Source organism: Oryctolagus cuniculus, chromosome 4 (assembly GCF_051225735.1).
Source record: "Oryctolagus cuniculus isolate XC-2025 breed Fujian yellow rabbit chromosome 4, ASM5122573v1, whole genome shotgun sequence".
Taxonomy (NCBI): domain Eukaryota; kingdom Metazoa; phylum Chordata; class Mammalia; order Lagomorpha; family Leporidae; genus Oryctolagus; species Oryctolagus cuniculus.
Genome location: NC_142870.1, coordinates 107,898,989 through 107,920,460, shown reverse-complemented (window position 1 = coordinate 107,920,460; position 21,472 = coordinate 107,898,989). Strand labels below are relative to the sequence as shown.

Genomic DNA, 21,472 nt, shown 5'->3' with positions numbered 1-21,472 from the left:
TGGCAGAAAGGGGATGGGTCAGGGTAGACAGTAGCCCTAAGAAGCAGAGGAAGGGCATTGTGCAAAAAGAGAAAATGAGGGATAGTGCTTTTGTCCTACTGGTTGTTGATGAATGAACTCCCACCCCCGCCCTGCGCCTTTAACCCTCATTTGGGGTTAAAGTAGACTTTACCTTGGAGATGGATGAACACTAGTGGTGAAATATGAGCAGCAGGAACGACAGAGAATTTACTGGGTTCAGACTGTCTGAAATGTTAGGGTAGGATGCCAGCTGTCTAACATAGTCATGAGGAAAGTTTTTGACAATGAATGTGTTATGTTCTTGGCAGATCACAAATCTAAGCAGATAAACTTGATTTTTTTTCTTTTGGCTTTTCCATTCATTTGTTCATTTAACCGACATTTATTAAGAACCACCTATGTGTCCGGTTGCTTTTTGAGGACTGAGTGTGAGGGACAGAGCTGTAATTCAGGCTTTGGGGCCAATAGGCCAGGAGGACAGGTGAACCAAGGGTCTGGGTGGGAGAAGCCAGGACTCCTTGCTGGCCCGCCTTCAGTCCCAGCAGCTGTTTTATATTGCCGGGCCTTTTTCTTGTCTCGGTTCCCTGCATGAGTGCTCAGTTTTATCTAAGACATGTTCTCTTCCAGGATTGGCCTGAGAGCCCCCTTCATACATGTTGGCGGCACTTAGCAAATCAGCGGGAGCCTGACTTTCACAGTGTCATTTGGTCCCAGTTTTCTGTGTCCAGGAGGCTCGCTCAGTGTTCCTTGGCACCCCAGCAAGCTGGCTGCCAGGCACACCCTGCCGCAGCCGCTTGGGTTCACGTGTGTCTGCGTGTAGTCTGCTCTGCCCTCTTTCTGGATCATCTCTGGCCATCTGGGACAGGCTTTAAGTGCCTCTCTGGCCTCCTGTCTTTTAAGTGTCTCTCTTGATTCTTGCGGCTTGCAGCCCAGTAGGAATAGAAGGCATTTCAGGACCTGAGGACTTTGTTAAAAGCCCTGGGGAGCATTTCCATTCAGTCAGGGGAACTACCTTCCCTTTCTGTTGGCTTCAAGAGAAGACACTCAAAACACAAGGGTTTTTAGGAGATATTTTATTTATCTTTTGTTATAAAGATTTATTTATTGATATGAAATCAGAGTTACACAGAGAGAGGGATAGACAGACAGAGAGATCTTCCATCTGCTCGTTCCTTTCCCAGATGGCTGCAACAACCAGGATTGGGCCACGCTGCAGCCAGGAAGCAGGAGCTTCATCTGGGTTTCCCATGTGGGTGTCAGGGCCCAAGTACTTGCCTTCTTATGAGAACCATTTTAATTTTTAGACTCCAAATTGATCCTGCGCCCCCCCCCCCCCCAGCTCTGTGTCCTTGGGGAAGTTAGCTTGCCTACCCTAAGCTTCATTCCTTTGGTTTTCTAAGATGGGAGTGATGCCATCTGTGTCTCACAGGACTTTTGGCAGGAGAGAGCGAGGGGTGGCCTGGATAGTAGTAACTGGGGGTCATGTCTTGCTGTTAGTGCCTATTGGTCAATGTTCCACGAATTAGATTGAGTTGAGTCCTTTCAGATAGAGGGTATTAAAGCCAACAACAGATACTTAACAAAGCTACTCTAGTAACACATCCTTATGTCCAGGCCATAGGGTGGCAAGAATACTAGACACATACACAGCTTGTAGTAAATCTGTTCATAACCCAGGAATCCTATTTCTCACCAGTTGGTTGTTTACAGGTATACTTCTCTGCATACCTAACTTCTGTGTAATTCTGCACATAAGAAAAACAGCAGTGTATAGACTAGTGTGAAAATCCCAATTCTTAAAATTATTTATATGAAATTTGTTTCCTTTATTATTTTAAAAATTAAAAAGAAAAGAAAAACATCCTAGTTCTATAGCATAACTAAGAGGTACACTGAATTGTGCTCTTGGACCTTGGTTGTCTTTATGTAAAACAGAAATGCTAATATGGAATTCTCAGGTTAATGAAAAATGCCAGCCCCTGTCCTGCAGCTGGTGGCCCATAGGTACTGATTGGAGTTCATAGCACATCCCCCCTCCACCTTGCTCCCATGAACTCTCCCTGTTGCTGCTGTTCTCTGGATGCTTTGTTTTGATGGTTTTCTTACTCATACTTATAAAAACACCTGGGGGTAAGACAGATATTCTCCCTTTTTCCATTTTGTGCCTTATTCTCCTAGGCCACAAGATAACAAAAATACTAGGCACTTTAGAGGAGGATTTTTAGTCAGTTCCTTCTGAACTGGATAAAAAGGCATGATAGAGATTCCAACTAGCTGCTTTTTGCCACCTGGCTTATTTTCTTTGTTGGCCCGAGTAAGGTGGCTGAGAGTTTGTTCAAGGGGATATATGCGTCTCTTTTTTCTGATAGTATTTTTCTAAAGCAGGCATAGTTTGTAGAAACTTGGATTAGTCTTTAGACCCTGAGGCTCTGGTAGATGGTACATTTCTGTTCTAAGGCCACAGGCTGAGTGAGCCACACAACAGAAATGTATTTTCTCACAGTCCTGGAGATTGGAAGTCTGTGATCAAGGATCTGGAAGGGTTAGCTTCTTCCTTGGACATCTTCACATGATCTTCCCTCTGTGTGTTTCTGTCCTCTGCGTTTATTCTTCTCACAAGAACACTGATCATACACTGGTTTGGAGCTCTCCCATATAGCCTTGTTTTGCCTTAATTATCTCTTTGAAAGGCTCTGCCTCCAAATATAGTCACATTCCAAGGTATTGAGCATTGGGACTTAACTGTATGCATTTGGGGTAGGGGTGGCACAGATCAACCCATAATAGGAGACCATCTGAGAACCTAGCATCGTGGCTCTTTCCTATGGTTCTGTGCTTCTCTGGAGAAGACAGACCTGAGTGGCCATTATGGTGAGTCCTAGAAGTGGAAAAAAATCTAGAAGACGAATACTTTGTTCTGTTTTCCAAAATCATACTTTTTTATTCAGCACTTAAAAGGACTCATTTTATTTTTTCTCCTTATATTATTCTTGGGCTGTGTAAATGAGTCTTATTGTTTAGCACCTGCTTTTTCTCACCTTTGACTATTCAGTCCTTGGCGCATCGCATCTGCCAGGAAATGATTGTAGAATTGAGTACAAGTGATTTGTCTGCCTCTGGACAGTGTCGCAATTCCATTCACCCCAAAAGGAAATTAATCTTTTCCATAGTTATCTATGAAGTTTGACGGCTATTTTATTACCTCAGGATATTTGGCCCAAACACTTTCAGGTGTCTAAATACTTCTTCTGCAGTTTCATACTTACTTATGAGCCACTTTAGTAAACGAAGGATGTCGTTGTCACCATTTCCCACATGGCTTTGGTGCATGTGTGTTACTCCTGAAACATTTTTATTTGGGAGTGATCAGGCACAATTTCTTGAGCCAAAATTCAGAACTGAGTTTGATTTTAATAAATATGTTACAATTTATGTTATAGAAGGACAGTAAAATAAATCTTCATCACACTTTTGATCTTTGTTCCTACTTATTTTGGAATCAATACTTCATCTCTTAAAAAGATGCAAGATAGGCCTGGATTTAGTAAGAACAGGTTTCTGAAATGTCTGATTAGGCATGTGGATATCTTTCACACAAGTCCCACAAAATAATTTAGGAAAATTAAAAATGGGTCTATTAAGTATTTTATATATGCAAAGACAGTTTTTGGTTTCAAAAAGTAGTTAGTTTTCTAAGTGGAAACTTTTGAGGAGATGTATTACAGTAGTTTATACTACAGATTGACATTTATTTAAAAATTTAAAGTAGTTAAAAAAACTTACTATAAAATATAGTAGTGAAAAGATTGTTTTCTCTATTTTTGTTTCTTTTTATCCCCTAATTGAAATTCTTTGAAGTTATTTGTTTAGTGACCTTTGCTTTTGTTAAAAAGCATTGTTTTATTAAGTCAGATATTATAAGATAAAGTGATAAAAAATTTTTATTATCATTACCTCTGTTTAAAAGCTTAAAGGGTTCCTCATATATAGTGATAGGCCTGTTCTTGGTAAACCACACGTCAGTCAAGGCTGGGGGCTGGAGCCCATTCTCTCAGCTGTCCCAGGCCTAGCAGTTCTTTGCAGCACTTCCTGATTCTGCCATCACCTTATCTATACCCCACAGATTGTGGTATCTGTTGTACTGGCTGTTTCTTTTCGGTGTCTCACCAAAATTATTTGTTTGTAGAGCAGCTAGCATGTCACAGAGGCAATACATACTACACAATACTACCTCCGTGCATGAACTACAGCAGCGTTTGGAGAGCGTGTGGGTAGAACACTGCTGTGTGTTCTTCACCACACCTTGCTCCACAGCACTCAGACCATCCTCAGAGCTCGAGAGCAAGGGTGTCTGTCTTGATTTGGGATCACTTAAGTTTTGCACAGGTTCGAATCCCTTAAGTTTGTTTATATCCTTGTCCTGAGATGTTCATTTGGGTCATGTTTATGGCTTCTGACATTAACGTTCCAGTTGTTTCCTAAGACGTCTTTGGTGATGGCACCGTGTCAGCTAGAAGAGGAGTAAAGCAGAATGTTGTCAGGCAGATTTGCAAGACCAGTCCTGGAAAACGTAATTATGTCACCTTGGAAGCCCCTTTCTGTAGAACCACCAAACTGATGGCTGTGTTCAAACTCATTCCTAAAATCAGCATAAGCACCAGTTAAATTTGCTTGTCTTGGATGAAGCCAGTGAAAATTTTATGATGATATACATAAAACAAATGAAAGTGAGATTTATTAGCAAGCTTACTGGTCTCTCCAAAAAGTTTTGTGGGATCAAAATCAGATGGTTGATGAAATTTACTTTTGTAAATTTTCAATGTTATTACTTCCAGAATTCACTTAATGAGTTGAATTGTAGAACCATTCTGTGTTAGTTTCCCCCCACCGTTGAGGGAGAGAAAATAAAATGGGAAGCTATCAATGGTGCGTGCTCATGGTATGTGTGCTAATAATAATGTGTACCCTGTATTTCCCTTTTGCATTTTTACTTTAGGTGATTGAAGACAGTACCGGAGTCCGCCGGGTGGTGGTGACGCCTCAGTCTCCTGAGTGTTACCCACCAAGCTATCCCTCAGCCATGTCTCCCACCCATCACCTGCCCCCATACCTGGCTCACCACCCACATTTTATTCACAACTCTCACACTGCTTACTATCCACCTGTGACTGGACCTGGAGATATGCCGCCCCAGTTTTTCCCTCAGCATCATCTTCCCCCGACAATCTATGGCGAGCAAGGTGAGTAGATTACTGTTGGTGTCAGAGGCTGTTGAAATTGAGGCCACCCTTTCTTTCTTTGTAATAGTAAGCATAGTAGAAAGGGGTCTACCTTGTCTATGAAACTAATGGGAAAGGACTGGCTCCCTTTGTATTGCATTGGTCTTGGAAAGATGACCTTATATGTTTGTTCCAACTCTGTTTCTCTCATTTTTCCCAAGTTTTGCCCCTACCTCACAAAGTGAGATAGCCACTTTGATTTTAGCAAAGAGGCCATGATCAATCTAAAGTCCTACTAACAGATTTTCACATGTGAATGGCTTGGGGGAGATGGGCCCATCCTTTCTTTGACATCTCTATGATTCAACAGTATAAGAGGAATTGAAAAATGTTTTGTGCCCCGATTCCAAGGTTGAAGATTGTGAAGTCACCATGAACTTTTGGTTTCCTGCATGCATTATGTTGGATATCAAAACAGTATATTGCAGAACTCAAAACTCCCTTCAGTGTTTCTGTGATCCCCTGAACCTGTTTTTAGTATAAAAGTAGCCATTGGTGCAGCCATAGTTTCACTGCTTGTTAGGCAAATGCTTACCTTGAAATGCGAAGAGCTATGTGGTGCTGTTTTAAGTGTAAGGCCCTTCTCTGTCAAAATGAGGACTATGAAACCAGATAGCTGAGACCAGAAACTCCATCAGGGTCTCCCACATGTTGGACCATCTTCTGCTTTCCCAGGTGCATTAGCAGGAAGCTGGATTGGAAGTGGAGCAGCAGGGATTCAAACCTGTGCTCCAGTATGGGATGCTAGCATCATGGGCAGCAGCATAAGTCGTTGTGTCATGATGCCAACCCCCCTGTTTTCTTATAAAGCCAGAACGATCCAATCTCTTTGTTGAGCAGTATCATTTTCATGATGCCTAAATATAATTTCAACCTGATTTAAAATTAAGAGAAATTTCTCTAGGATCATTAGATTATTTTACAGTACGCTGTTTTCTTTTAGAAGCATGCATAGAGAAGCCAGGTGGCATTTTCCTTTTGTCTTGGTTCCTCTTACTTCAATAGAGGCCACAGCTTACCATGCTTGGCATAAGATTGCAGAGGTGCCTTATCTTTATCCCAACTTTTTCTCCTTGGACATTCCCCCTGATTCTGTGAACTTTGCTTATTTGCAATGGAAATTTCTCATACCATTGTCTTAGTTTTGTTCAAATGTTGGCTTTATTTGGGGGGGGGGGTCACAAAGAACTTTATTATTCTGTTTGCTGCATACTTTCCAATTATTGCTATTCTGTCTACAGAATAAGTTAAGTGTCTTGATTAGAAATAGTGTCTAGAGGGAGTATTTCTAACTTTTTCATTTATTGTACTACTAAAAGCATAATGACTGGCAAAAATCAAAATTATAAATTCAGCTGGAGTCTGAACTCTTTGAGGACAGTAACTTTATCTTCTTCATTTTCCCTATAATTTATGGAAAATTTCTGAACTCACGATATGATTTTTAATGATTGATTACTAGTTGATTGATTAGAAATGAGAAGGTATATTGTAAAAATATACAACATATGTGGCATTTTCTTAAAAATATCTTTTATACTACATTTGGTAATACAGTAGACTACTTCCTTCAAAGGGCCAGGTCATCTGTTTAACAATATCTGATTGAATTCAGACTGAGCTTGCAATTGTCACCTGATCCTTTTAGAAATTATACCGCTCTATGGAATGTCCAGCTACATTACTCGTGAAGACCAGTACAGCAAGCCTCCGCACAAGAAGCTCAAAGACCGCCAGATTGACCGCCAGAATCGCCTCAACAGCCCTCCTTCTTCTATCTACAAAAGCAACTGCACCACGGTGTACAATGGCTACGGGAAGGGGCACAGCGGTGGGAGTGGCGGAGGCGGGGGCGGTGGCAGCGGTGGAGGGCCTGGAATCAAAAAAACAGAGCGGCGAGCAAGGAGCAGTCCAAAGTCGAATGATTCCGACTTGCAAGGTAATACTCAAGACAGTTTCTGTAGACTGGGGATTCTCAGGACAGGGATATCCTGAAGGTGGGATCTTTTACATCAGAACATTTTTTTGTGATGGGCTGCTGGATTTCTGATGTGTTTCTTCATCTTTTTTTTTTTTTTTTAATTGAGACCTTATGCCAGAAATACTACTTTTTGGTCACATATGTCATGTAATTTTCCACATAATTTCAGTAATACATTTCTGAAAGTGTTTTCACATTAGCCTATTTCTGTTGTTTCACCATAAATGGGCAGATGTGGAAGAAATCCAGAATGCGTCTTTATTGAGAAGCGTAGGTGTAGTTTTAATCTCAAAGTAATTATACCTTGTAAAACCAGATGTAATCATTTCCATGCTGCAGTGAAATCTATCACTACATATATATTTCTGTTCAGTTTTAGGCATCACTCACTGTTGCGTAGTAACTTTTGCATCCCGGTTACAGGAGTTGTGAACTAAGAGAGAGATGGCAGAAACAGTCTCACCACACAGAGGCAAATTGACATCAGCTGAGAAGGGCTTGTGTTTTTCAGAGTGTTCTTTTGGATACAAATCAATTGATTTGCAAAGGAAGGCATATGTGTTTCAGTGAAAAGCTCAGATGACATACAGGAATCTATCTTGATGCCACAAGGAGAAAGAGCGCAGGGGCTTTTTATAAAGGCATTTAGAAGACTTAGTGAAGCCAAGAAGCTGACATTCTGAGAAGGTAGATGACTTTGTAGTTGTGAATCACTAGAAACGACACTCACCACTGTAACAAAACTATAATTATGACACTCATTGAATTCACTGATTCCTCATTATTCTAATCTGGGTAGAAACAGGGACTGTGCCTGAGAATGTGTTCATGAATGAACAAAAATTAACACAGTTATGGATTAATTTTCTAAAAGCAAGTGCCTTTTTTTGAGTACAGTTATTTCATATCACTTATACATCAGTGTGTAAGCTGTTCTATATTTTAATTACATTTACTTATTTCATTTACTTATTTATTAATATACAGAGAATAGACTTCATGAATTTCATAGGTGCAATTCCAAGAACACAGATAATGATACTTTACTCCCTCCCTCTGTGTATTTTAATGTTATCATATTTCTAAAAGAGAAAATAGATTTATATGAAAATCTACATTAAAATGTTTGCTAACATACTTACATATGTTTACAAGCATTTTGCTGTTTGACCCTTGAGAAAGAGTACAGTTAGGTATTACATGGACTGTAAGCTGTTTGCTGTTGTGTAGAAAGCACAGTTTTGTTGGGTGCTGCCAGTGAGATCACTTTGGTTGTGAGCTTTTGGAAACAAGTATTTCATGATGGAAAGGGAAGAACACAATTAGTTGGAACACGATCTTTTGCTCTTTGGCGCCTCAAACTATGACTTTCCAGGTGGTTTAATCAAGAAATAAAAAATCATATGGAATATGCTTTTATGTACTCTAGCTCGTTTCAGTAAGGATCTGAGGAGGTTTACATGTTAGATTAAATAAAATATATGTTTACCCCAGTAAATTGAAAACATGTCCACACAAAAACCTGCACACCAATATTTACAGGAGCTTTATTCATAAGTGCCAAAATATGGAATCAACCACGATGTCCTTCAGTAGACGAATGGATAAATAAACTCTGGTACTACCAGATAATGGAATATTACTCAATGATTAAAAAACGGAGACATCAAATTACAAAGACAGGAAAAAGCCTTACTACATACTGAAGAAAGGCCAATCTGGAAAGCCCAGTGTGTGATTCAAACTCCATGGCATTCTGGAACAGCCAAAACTGTGGAGGCAGTGAGATCATTGGTTACCAGGGATCAGGAGGGGAAGAGGTTTGCATAGACAGAACACAGGATTTGTAGGGCTGTGGAATTCTTCTGTGAGATACTATAATGGATATACTGTCATCATACATTTATCTTGATCCTTAGAGTTTAAAACACCAAGAGTAAACTCTAGTGTAAACTACTGACTTCTAGTTATAATGATGTTCCAAAGGCCAGCACCATGGTATGGCAGGTTAAGCACCACCTGCAACACCAGCATCCCATATGGGTGCAGGTCTTGAGTCCCAACTGCTCCACTTCTGATCCAGCTTCCTGCTGAAGCGCCTGGGAGAGCAGTGGAGAATGGCCCAAGTGCTTGGGCCCCTGCACCCACACGGGAGACCAGAAGAGGCTCCTGTGTTTCTCTCTCTCTCTCTGAAATTCTGCTTTCCAATAAAATATCTTAAAACAATAAAAAAGTTATGTACAGTATCAGCTCATCAGTTACTACCTAATGCACTATTCTGTGGGAGGTGTTGAAAGGTAGGTAGGCTATAGGTAAGGTGGGAGAGGGTATATGTGGAAACTCTCAATTTTGCAGTGAAACTAAAACTGCCTTGGAAAAAAAAAAAAAAACTGTTCAGGGGCTGTCACTGTGGCACAATGGGTTTAGCTGCTGCCTGTTCAAGTCCTGGCTGCTCTACTTCTGATCCAGCTCCCTGCTGATGTGCCTGGTAAAGCAGCAGAGGATGGCCGAAGTCCTTGGGCCCCTGCACCCATGTGGTAGACCTAGATGGAACTCCTAACTTCCCTCTGGCCCAGCCCCAGCCATCATGGCCATTTAGAGTGAACCAGTAGATGGAAGAGATCTCTCTATCTCTCTCTGTATCTTTCCCTTTCAGATAAATAAAATAAATCTTCAAAAAATATATTCAGAAATGTTAAATATGTATTAGAGGAAATAGAACAAATAAGATGAAACCAGAAATAAGGTTTCATGTAAGAGATTCCTATGGAATTGTTTGGTGTGAGCCATATATTTGGTTTTGTGCTTCTTGGTTCTCAAAGCAAAGTAGGAAATGTGAATCAGGTAGAAGGCAAGTACTAGAGCACCTTTTATTCATGTGCCATTCTTGTCTGTCTCTGAATGTAGTTATTAGCTCAAGGGTCTCAAAAGTCTGTTTTCTCATAAATGAAGGCACTCTGCAGTGTATCTTTTTACTGGAGGTTTGCTACAGCTGACTTCCATACCCGGATAACAAGTTTCCTTAATAATTCTTAAGTCTGCATTACCATCTGATTAATAGCAAACTGTGGTTAGTATGATTTATCTGTTGACATCCATGTGTGATTTGCACAAGAATAGCATATATACTGAACTGTGACATGTGGCTTATGGTATTTTCCTGTATTTTGCTTGTGCTAAGTTACCCACATTTCCAGATGGTCCTACTATTTTACATCATGGTTTCCTTGCTTTTGAAGGGATCTACTTGAATTGCTTACCTTTTTACTGCTTGCAGAAGCCAAATGTTAAAAAAGGCAAACCAAGTTTGTAGTTGATCTTGTGATAAAGCTAAGGACATGAAAAAAAAGAAAAAGAACCAAAGACAGATGTATTAAAAAGATAAAAGTAAATGAATCACTGTCTTGAGTCACTTAAGTGTGCTTCAGAAGCACTGATAGAACCTGAGCATGATGAGTGAGCCCTAAACCTTATTTCAGACTGACAGAAGCAGAATCGTGGCACCAGTCTGGATTTCATGGGTTTGGTTTGGTTTTATTTATATCAAGCCTCCATGAGGATATTGGTTGGCTAAGGTAGAAAACTGTTCTGATACTCAGGATGTTTATAGAGGGTGTAGTTCACCAAGTTGTGCTGTGTGAAGTAGGTAAATTATCTGTTGTGTTCATCATTTTCTCCCTTCCTTCTAGTGCCATACCTGGCATGCATATATTTATATATGATATGTTTATATATATAAGTATATATAAAACTTGTGAAGTGAATCATGTTTTTTTAGTTGCTTTGTTTTCCAGAACACACCTTCTGTACTATTTCTTCTTTCTGGAACAAATTGCTCTAATGCTCAGGAATTGCTCTGTGGCTAGCTCCTTTTTTGATTTATTATTACCTTCAGGAAAATGACATGATAGTGGCCCCATGGTACCCTCAGAAAAATACCCCAAAAGGACTTCTATTTCCTTGCAATCCCTTGGAACTAATAATGTGATGTGGACAGTTGGACTTTCGATAGTTCATACACTTAGCTGAGAATCTAGCTTTGTTGCTTGGTAATTATTTGCTTTAGGTGTTCCCTGAATCTCTGTATCCTCATCTGTAAAAAGGAGTCTTTTAATTCTCGTTATCAAATGTTAAAGTAGTCCGTCTAGATCTTAGTGCTTGTATGAAGACTTACCATTTGAATGTTCTTATTGTCTCCTTATCCTCATGACTTCTTTAATATCATCTGACCACCTCTCATCCAAGATATCCCCTCCTCATAACAGGTGGCTCTCTATTCTCCAATCTGATGGCCTTTCGCATTCCTTCATGCTGCCGCAATCCCCACCCCACCCCCATCCCCGTTCCCATCCCCCAGTTCCTGCTCCTGTAGGCCTGCCATGGCTTCCTTTGCCCAAACCCATCTTAAGTTGGGAAAGGTGTGCCTCTTCTTCTGGATGACTGCCTCAGAAAAGTGCTTCCCAGGCTCTCATGCGAGAGGTTGCCACCAGACTAGAAGTATACCTGATAGCCTAGGGACCTCTGGTGGGCATGCAGCCAGCCCTCACAAATCTTCATGGCCTCATCTCAGGGCAGGCACAGCATAGCCTTCTGGGACCTCCTTTAACACAGGCCCTGTCCTTGGTGTCTTCTACATTTCTCCTAAGCTCCCGTTAGGATTTCCTTTGCTCGGTATGATCTTTTAAGTTTTGTGTGTTTATTTGAAAGACAGAGTGACAAAAGAGAGAGTTGGGAAGAAGAAAGCAAGCAAACAAGCTCATGGTGTGCTTTCATCTGCTGATTCACTACCCAAATGACTGCAGTTGCCTATGGGTAGGCTAGGCTGAAGCCAAGAACCAAGACCTGCATCCTGGTCTCCCACGTGGTGGCAGGTACCCAGGCACTAGGCCCATCACCTGCTTCCTCCCACAGTCAACAGCAGAAGGCTGGATTAGATTGGGAACAGAGGCAGGACTATATCAAGCACTCCAGTGTGAGATGCCGACTCCCCAAGTAGCAGCTAAGCTGTTGCGCCACAGTGCCCACCCCTTCAGTCTGATCTCTAAGAGATTTCCTGGAAGGACCACTTTAGATTTTAAGGTAATTATCTATTTCATCCTGCACTTTGTTCTCCTGTTCTGGTTGTGGCTAACTTGGATGTGAGCATGCTGTTCTCCTCAGGAACCTCCAGGGCACTCTCAAGGTCTACAGAATTAAAGTCCAAACTGCTTGATACAGGGCTCGCCTCACCTGGAATTTTTCCAATTCCTCACCGATACCATGGACTTGGCCCCCTTTCGTGAATATGCCTAATTGTCTTCTCAGGGCCCGTCCTTCCAGTTCCTACGCCTGGTAAATTCCAGTTCAGTCGCTCAAGGGCCGACTGAGATATCACCTTCTCTAACATATGTTACCTGCCTGTCTCCCCAAGGTATTAACAATGGCAGATTAGTTAGGGAAAATATTTAATGAATTTTCCCCTCCTCTTTTCTCTTCCCTCCCAGCATTTCATTTTTGACTAGTGCTTGGGCATCAAGTCCACAGATATTTGAAGGCAAGAATGGAAGAATTTATCCTTTTATGTAGATGGTTGTGCAAGAGCTGGAACTTGAGCCTGCTCTGTGGCCAAAACCCAGTTAAAAGTCATATCCTTTGATCACAGAGGCTAAAGAAGTCTATCCTGCTCTTCATTAAGAGGGAAATGTCACACCTTCCATTTTGTTCTTTGTAAAAACTGATGCATACGATAATTGAGGTAATTCAGTGAGTCTAGGCCCAGGTTTCTAGCTGACATCTCTCCATTTTTACAGAGCTGTAGCCTCTTTGTTATATACCCTCAAATTATAAGTAAGGTTATTTGCAGGCATAGTTTTAGAAAGGATTATGTTCATGTAAAATTTTTACTTAAAAAACAAAATCTTTTTTAGGATTTGCTGTCTAATATTGTGAAAAGACCTAAGTGGTCTCCTTGATGATGATATGATCATGGTGGTGGTGGTGAGAGTTCTGGGGGGAAGGGTGCCTAGAGGAGGGATAGGCAGAGAAAAAAAGTGAGGGCGTCCAGAGTGCTAAGGGGCAATCTCCAAAGTACGTGAGGTATGCAGTTGACACCACTGGATCTTTGCCTCGTTCCTGGATCCTACCCCAAGGATGAGGATGGCTTCTCCTCGTTATTTGAGCAGTTTTAAAGCATACTGGCAATATAAGCCTTACTAGTTTATGTTTTAGACTGTGTGATATAGAACAAGTCATTTTACTGGGCCTCATTTTTTCTTTCAGTAAATTGAATGAATGAGTTTAGAGTAAATGATTTTCAAAATGTGTTCAGTGAGCAGACCCTCCCCCCCCTTTTTTTCAAACAATGTCACTTAGAACACCACTTAAATAGAGTATCCTTTTACTCCACTACTGATACTCACATACACAGGTGTGCACCCTGACAGCAGCAAGAAAAGGAATTTCTGTGGTTTGAGTGGGCCGCAGATCTTCAAGACCATCTACAGGGCTTTCCCAGGGCCTGGCACTAGCCTGGACTCTGACTGCCCCGCTCAGGCCAGCAGCAGCAGCCCTATCTAACAACTGGTGAGACACACACTCTTTTTTTTTTTTTTTAAGATTTATTTTGTTTATTTGAAACACAGAGTTAGAGAAATCAATCAATCAATTGATCGATCTTCCATCTGCTGGTTCACTACCCAAATGATCTCAATGGCCAGGAGCCAGGAGCTTCTTCTGGGTCTTCCATGTGGGAGAAAGGGCCCAAGTACTTGGGCCCTCCTCTGTTGCTTTCCTAGGCCATTAGCAGGGAGATGGATTGGAAGTGGAGCAGCTGGATTTTGCACCGGCACCCATATGGGACACTAGCATTGCAGGTGGCGGCTTTATGCGCTACACTACAGTGCTGGCCTTAGACATACACGCTTGTGACCTGCCCAGTGAGCAGTCTGTGAAGGTGTGGGCCAGATCTGTGTATCATCAGGTCCTTCAGGTGATGATTAGGCCCAGTAGCCTTAGAGCACCACTGGCTTTTCCTGTGGGGACAGCTGTTAACCTTGTTCAGTTCAAAGGCAGAATTCAGAGTGGAGGAATCGTGGAGGTAGGAGGCATTTGGCTAAACCATTTGGTTTAAATTGAAGCATGTTCATTGTAGTACCTGCACAATGGTAACTGTATCCTGATGGCGAGAGACAGTTCATTTTGTGTTACTAACATATAGAAAGTAGCCTTTGGGAAGATGGGTAGAACCCATAGTGCCATACAGAAGAAAAAATCCTTACAAAATAGTAAGAATTAGCAATATGGAAGAAAATGAACACACAGCACACTTTTGGCATTTGATCTTTGGGATTGTTGACAGTCCAAAAATTTAGTTACACTTGCATCAGATTCTACATTGTCGAGTCACAGTTTCTGATTCTAACACTGAAAGCTGGTGATGAGGAAGTTATTGTGATTTTCTCCTTGATAATGATGGTTGCCTTGACCCCAACAGTAGAGCCACTGCCAGGCCTTTTTATTCTAGTTTTTTCTCAAGTGGTCCTCTTTTTTTTTTTTTTTTTTTTCCCTCTTTGGGTGTCTCTTTCTGTATTTTACTCTCTGCTCAGAAGCCAGAATCAGGCTGAAGCATCTGTTTACCCAAAATTAACGTGAAAGTTCACTCACAATAATGACGACTGTTACTACAGGAAAGAATTATTGCATGTAGGGGCTGGTGTTGAGTCCCAGCTGCTCCACTTCTGATCTAGCTCCCTACTAGTGCATCTGGGAACACATCGGAAAATGGCCCAAGTGCTTGGGCCCCTGCCGCTTACATGGGAGACCCAGATGAATCTCATAGCTCCTGGCTCTTGGCTCCTGGCTTCGGCTTGCCCAGTCCCAGCCATTGTGGCCTTTTGGGGAGTGAACCAGCAGGTGGAAGATCTCTCTCTCTTTCTCTCAGTGACTCTGCCTTTCAAATAAATAAGTCTTTAAAAAGAAAAGAATGATTGCGGTAAGGTGTGGGCTGGTGCTTTTCCTTCTGAAGTCTGAGATTTGTGAGCCCTCTGAGTGTCCTTCTGCTGGGGGGCATGGTATGCAGGATGGGCACGGCTGCATCCACCCGAGTAGGCTGACACTAGTTCCCTTTGTCTGGGATGATGTGCTGGATGTCGATAAGGGCTGGAATGTTTGGGATCAAGGCGGGAGGTCTTTCAGATTCACATCTGGCCTTGGCTCTCTGTAAGAGATAATGTTGGTGCTTTGTATTCAAAGAAGGGTATTTAATAGGACTTTCCTACTTCATGAGTGACTGGTTTCTTTTGTCCCTTTTCATCCCTTCCTGGGCGTGCTCAGATAGTGGGTCTGGAGGACTGGAGGGTTTGGACCATGGGTTGTGGACACACAGGTTCTTTTTCCCCAAAGCATGTGCTTCCCTTACTGTGCTGGAAATGTAACAGTTTCTAGATGAAATTTCAATATTGCTTTGTCTCTCAAGTCTCAAATATTTTCACCTGTCTGCAGCTGCATATGAATTCTAAGCATGGCAAAATATCAAGAAAACATGAAAAAAAATTAAAAGTGAACTCAGGTCAGTGGAATTCACCCATTTTGCTGCCAAATAGTCCAAACAAGCCCCAATAGCTTTTGTTTTTTAAAACGACAATATGGATCCCTGGATCTGAATGCTAGAGACATTCTTTTTAGCTGGAAGCTGGACAGTTAATACGGTCACTTCCATTTCAAAGATTTGCTGCCAGATCCATCCCCTCGGAGTTGGGGGCCGTTGGATGTCTGGCCTTGCAGCTGTCTGTGTGTGGGATGGAAAGGAGATAGCGTTTGGGACAAAAGGGTGTTTTCATAAGACATATGTGTGCTTTCTTTTTAAATAAAAATTGCTCTGTTTTAATTAAAAAATTATTTTCATCTTATGTGAAAGGGAAAGAGAGATTGTGGTTGAGATAATTTTCAGTTCACTGATTCACTTCCCAAGTGACCCCAACAGCTAGGACTGAAGTTGCTCTCCCATTTGGGTAGCAGGAACACAAGTAGTTGAGCCATTACCTATTAACCTCCCACAGTATGCATTGGCAGGAAGCTGGATCAGACCCAGAACCAGATCTGGAACCCTGGAACATGGGCATTCCAGGAGGTCGCTTAACCTCTTTATCAAATGCTTACCCCTAGCATATGCTTTCTGACTTGGATATTGTTTTCCAGGAATAGAGAAATGAAACTGTGCACAGCTATTTATTTTTCTGTAAGACCACAGATTCCTGCCTTATTGAAATCTTAATTTTACTGATAACAAATGCAAATTTGATGAGTCAACAAAGAGGAAACTGGTGGCCCAAGTTGTCACCAATGAGTAGAATATGTAGCTGTCTCTTATCATATCAGGTTATATCACTCACTCCGTCCTTTTGCCTTTTGACTCCCCTCCCCCTGTATTTTTGTTGCAATCTGGAATGTTTTAAAGATGTTCACTACGTGCTTCTTTCAACAGGCTGGATGCGATATGTTTGTCAAGTCAATTTGGGAAGTCTTAACCCATTAAATCATACTTGAAGCATCCCATTTTTCACTTAAATATAAAAAGACAAACAGCATGAGAAAACTCTTTTGAGTTTTCTTTTGAAATGAATGTTCACCAGAAGTCTGAGGGCAGAATTTTGATAAGTTTCTGCCATGTGTGGCACTTAGCTTTGTAAACCCGTATTATTTTCTCTGCCTTTTTGCTTTCTTGGGGCCTGATCATAGCAGCATTTAGATGACATCAGAACCCTTGTTGGTAAAATACATATCATCCCAAAGGAGCCTTTAAACAGCAGGTGTAAGTGATGACACGGTTTGTTTCTGGTATATATGTACCCTTCAATTTTATTGAATTGAGACTTTTATATGTTATTCTCTCATTTAGCTAAGCTGGATTCTGATTTTATCTGGGCTAGAGGTCGTTGTCAAAAATAGGCCACGCTTAGCAGCAGAACATGGTGCCAGTTGGGACGCTGCAGATCTAGGTTTAGTCCCAGCTCTGCCACTTGTGAGCAGTGTGTCCTGGAGCATGAGTGTCTCTCAGACCTTCATTTTCTCCGTGTATGCTGATATTTCAAAAAAGCTAATGAAAAATGGACTTGACAAGCAAGTTTATTGTGATGCACAAAAAATTTAAATCCATGTATAGTTTTGTCATAATCCATGTTTCCATGAACTTTTTGAAGCCCCCCTAATGTGTATAAAAAGGGGGTAATGACCCCTGTTTCAGAAGACCCTCATGAGTTCTGTATACAATTTCAGTGCTTTTCCTGTGCTTTAAAATATCACAGTACTTTTTTCTGCATATGAGAGCAGCCTCCTGGCCATCATGTTAGCAGAACCCCAGCCTGGGATTGTGCCCCTCAGTGCAAAGGAGAAAGCATCCTGCACCCTGGGCTATTCTGAAGTAACAGTGAATGCCAAGGACGTGAGAAATGGGAGGATGTTTCTGAGAAAAGACACCCCAACTTTTGCCAGCCCACAAACAACCTAATGGGTTCTGGGCAAGAATGAGATTCAGTCCTCTCCCTCCCTCTTTCCGGGTCTCCCTGCAGAGTTGGATCATAAGGGTGAGTCTGGCTGTGTTTGAACCCAACCCACTGACCACTCAGAAGTGTAGACAAAGAGGGGCTAGGCTGAGCTGGAGATGACCTGGGCAAACAACTTCACTATTTATTTTACCAACACCTACATTTCTTGTTGTAGGGCAGTTATTGACGCTAGGTAGATATGGCATCTGAGATCACCCAGATGGAGAGGTTAACTAGGAAAGCCCACTACATCTCACAGTCTTTCAGTTTTTCCTGACACTGTTTTGGAGTCAGCCACCATTACTTGTGCAATCTGTCGCCCTGTGGAAGAAAGGGTCTACATACGATGTACATGCCAGGAGGCCAGGACCATTGGGGTGGCAGGCACCCTGGAGAGTGGCCACCACATGGCGTGCACTGTCAGAAACTATTTCTGTGCATCATCCGTCTGAAACAGTCGCAGCACTTGTGATAGAATTTTGGCAAATTTCCTGATGTTATGTCAGTGTTGGTTTAGTTGTTCTCTGCTCACCCCCATCTCCTTCTGTGAGATGGAGGTGTAGGCTGTGTACGTAAACTGAACTTTGAAGAGGCGGAATGTTGAATTTGGAGGTTGGCAAGGTCAGGATAATAATGTGACAGTTCTAGTTATTACTGCAGCTATGCTAATTATAGGCCATGCTTTCTGCATCGTCAGCTGGGACTTTTTATTTCAGTTTAGTTTGCCCGTCTAACATCCAGTGTGGCACACTGTGTTTCTGTGTTTCAGTGTTTGGAGTGTAATGACTCCTTGCAATTCTAAGAACTGAGTAGGAGAGCAGACCTTGGGCCTTTAGCCTGGTGGTTAAGATGCCATTTCACAGTGCCTGGGTTCAATTCCCAGCTCCACCTCCAGTTCTGGATTCCCAGCAGGCACAGACACTGGGAGTCCACTGTGATAACTCAGGTGATTGAGTTCCTGCCTCACGCAGGAGACATGGATTGAGTTCCTGGCTCTCGGCTCTCGGCTCTGGCTCTAGCTCAGCCCCATCTGGGCAGTCGTTGCAGCCATTTGGGAATTGAAACAGCATAAAATCAGTTTCTCCCCTCTGCCTGGATGTCTCTAAATTTTTCTAAAAAAGAAAGGAAAGTAACCCCAAAGAACCTAATTGTGAAACAGGAAATGTCTGGAGAACAACGGTGGTACTAGCTCACTGCACATCTTCTACAAAGTAATGAGTGTAAATGTCCCATGGTTAATGACAGTTTCCTTTTTTCTCTGGTGCTGAATTTGCGTTTTGGAAAACTCTCACCCTCTGGATGGTAACTGCTTCTTTCCAGCCACATCAGAAGGATGGGGCTTCCCGTGTAGGGGGTCAGAAAAGACCAGGTGATAGAGGTGGGGATGACTCGCCCCAGACACAAAAGAGCATTGTGTTGATTCAGGAAGACTGGAAAATAAGGAGGGGGAGAGAAATGAGTAGGGCCTTAGAGGAATGGCGTATTGAAATAAAAAGGAAGTGGTAAAAACGGGAAAACAAGTGGAATGAAAAGAGTGCACACAGTGGGCAGGGAAGATTAGATGGAGTGTGGAATAAAGATAAGTTGGAAAAAACAGGAGGCAGAAAGGAAGAGAGATTTCATGGCTCCCTTTTCGTACTCCATTTCTCCTGCTAGGCTAATGTTTTCCAGAGGGTGGGGTATGGGGAAAGCCTTGTTGTCCTGCTGAGGTCTGTGGGCCCTTCCACTGGTAGGTCCAGTGGGAACCGGTGTCCCTGCTCTTTTTCCTTTTGGGACTTTCCTGGTGCGTGTGTCTTCCTCCTGCACTTGATTAGAGCGTGCAGAGTCAGCGTCCGTTGATCTGACAAATAAATTAAAAGTGAAGCGTTACAGCTTTGAAAGCATTGCACTATATTGAGTAATTGAGTTTTTGTGATCTGAAGTTGTTTTAGAGTTTTGATGTGCTTAAAAACTGGAAATTTGGGTTTTGTTTTTGTTTTTTGGCTTTAAGTTAAATATGAAGTACCAGAACAGGGGCCCGCCACTTGCCCTTTCCTCCAGGGCCAGTGTGCCTTTGTTAGCAGCGTCTGTTTTAGTCAGCGATATCATGGTTATTTCAAGTCCTTTTATGTACTTTGTTCACTCTCATTGCTTTCATAAATAATTTTTAAAAAAGGAGTGCTTATGGCATTTCTTCGAAATGCCCTTGTCTTGCCTTCTAAACTTACTTGAACTGCCCTATGAAAGCAACATGCGGAAGTGAGTGGGAAGAACTAGGTCTGTCAGTGATTTTCACAAAATTTTTATAAATGCATTCATTATTACTACTCTTAATTCACTTTGGTGAACTTCCATTGACCTCTTTTTCCCTATTGTTAAAAAAATTTCAGACACAAATTATATGGAACAGTATGATCCTTAAGACCATGAGGGATGGAGAAACTGCCATATTTTAGGTTCACTGAGTTCCTCAAAACTATTTAAGTGTCTTGCCAAGCACATTTAAAAAAATACTATTTAGTCTTTCAGAAAGATTTATTTTTGGGCGGAATGTTACTGCAAAGAACTCCATAAGATATCAGCTTCTTGAAAACTCTGTGAAAAATCGTGTTTCTTAAGTGAAAAATGGCTGTGAGTGCCCTGATCACTAAGCTTTCAAGTTTTATTTTAAAACACATTGATAACATCAATATTATTTATTACTGACGCTGTCATCCCCGGGACGATAGCTTGAATTTGATTGCCAACAGGTTTTAATTTGAAAGCTATAGTTTCATTTCATGAAGAATCCCATGTCTGTGAAGTACTATTCTCCATAGATTGTAATCTCTAACACTATCTGTGATGTGATACATGAGAACAAAACTGTCCATGTTAAATTAGACTAAGTGGCTACTGTGTTAGTTTTCTTAAAAAAAATTTATTTATTTGAAAGGCAGAGAGAGAGAGAGACAGAAACAGAGAGAGGAAAGAGATCTACAGCTGGGGCTGGGCCAGCCTGAACCACTAGCCAGGAACTCCATCTGAGTCTCCTACGTGAATGGCTGGGGCCCAAGTACTTGGACCATCTTGGGCTGCTTTCCCAGGTGCGTTAGCAGGAAGCAGAGCTGCCTGAAGTCGAACAGACACTCTGATCATGGGATGCCCATGTTGCAAGTATTGGTTTAACCTGCTGCACCATGATGCTAACTGCTCAGTACTAATTTTTTACCATAACTATGAGCTCATTGACTTTTGAAGAAGAAAGATTGAAGAACTGTTTTCGTGTTGCAAGCCCACTGAGTGCCTCAAGGCTGTTTAAAAGTGGGTGAACCGGGGCCGGCGCCGTGGCGCACTGGGTTAATTCTCTGCCTCTGGCACCAGCATCCCATATGGGCACCGGGTTCTAGTCCTGGTTGCTCCTCTTCCAGTCCAGCTCTCTGCTGTGGCCTGGGATAGCAGTGGAGGATGGCCTGGGTGCTTGGGCCCCTGCACCCGCATGGGATACTGGGAAGAGGCTCCTGGCTCCTGGCTTTGGATAGGCACAGCGCTGGCTGTGGCAGCCATTTGGGGAGTGAACCAACGGAAGGAAGACCTTTCTCTCTCTCTCTCTCTCACTCTCTCTCTCTCTCATTATCTGTAACTCTACCTGTCAAATGAATAAAATAAAATCTTTTTTTAAAAAAAGTGGGTGATCCATGTGTAGATTATGC

At 42.0% G+C, this 21,472-nt stretch overlaps 1 protein-coding gene across 14 annotated transcripts in view; it reads left to right on the top strand.

Moving 5' to 3' along the window:
* The window catches only part of FNDC3B (fibronectin type III domain containing 3B), a 360,686-nt gene that overhangs the window by 203,800 nt on the left and 135,414 nt on the right, over positions 1-21,472 (top strand). For all 14 annotated transcript variants that reach the window (XM_070072505.2, XM_008266495.5, XM_089330934.1 and 11 more), the window contains 2 exons: positions 5,018-5,261; positions 6,949-7,239. In XM_070072505.2, the coding sequence (XP_069928606.1) occupies positions 5,018-5,261; positions 6,949-7,239 (535 nt within the window). The remainder of the gene's footprint in view (positions 1-5,017; positions 5,262-6,948; positions 7,240-21,472) is intronic.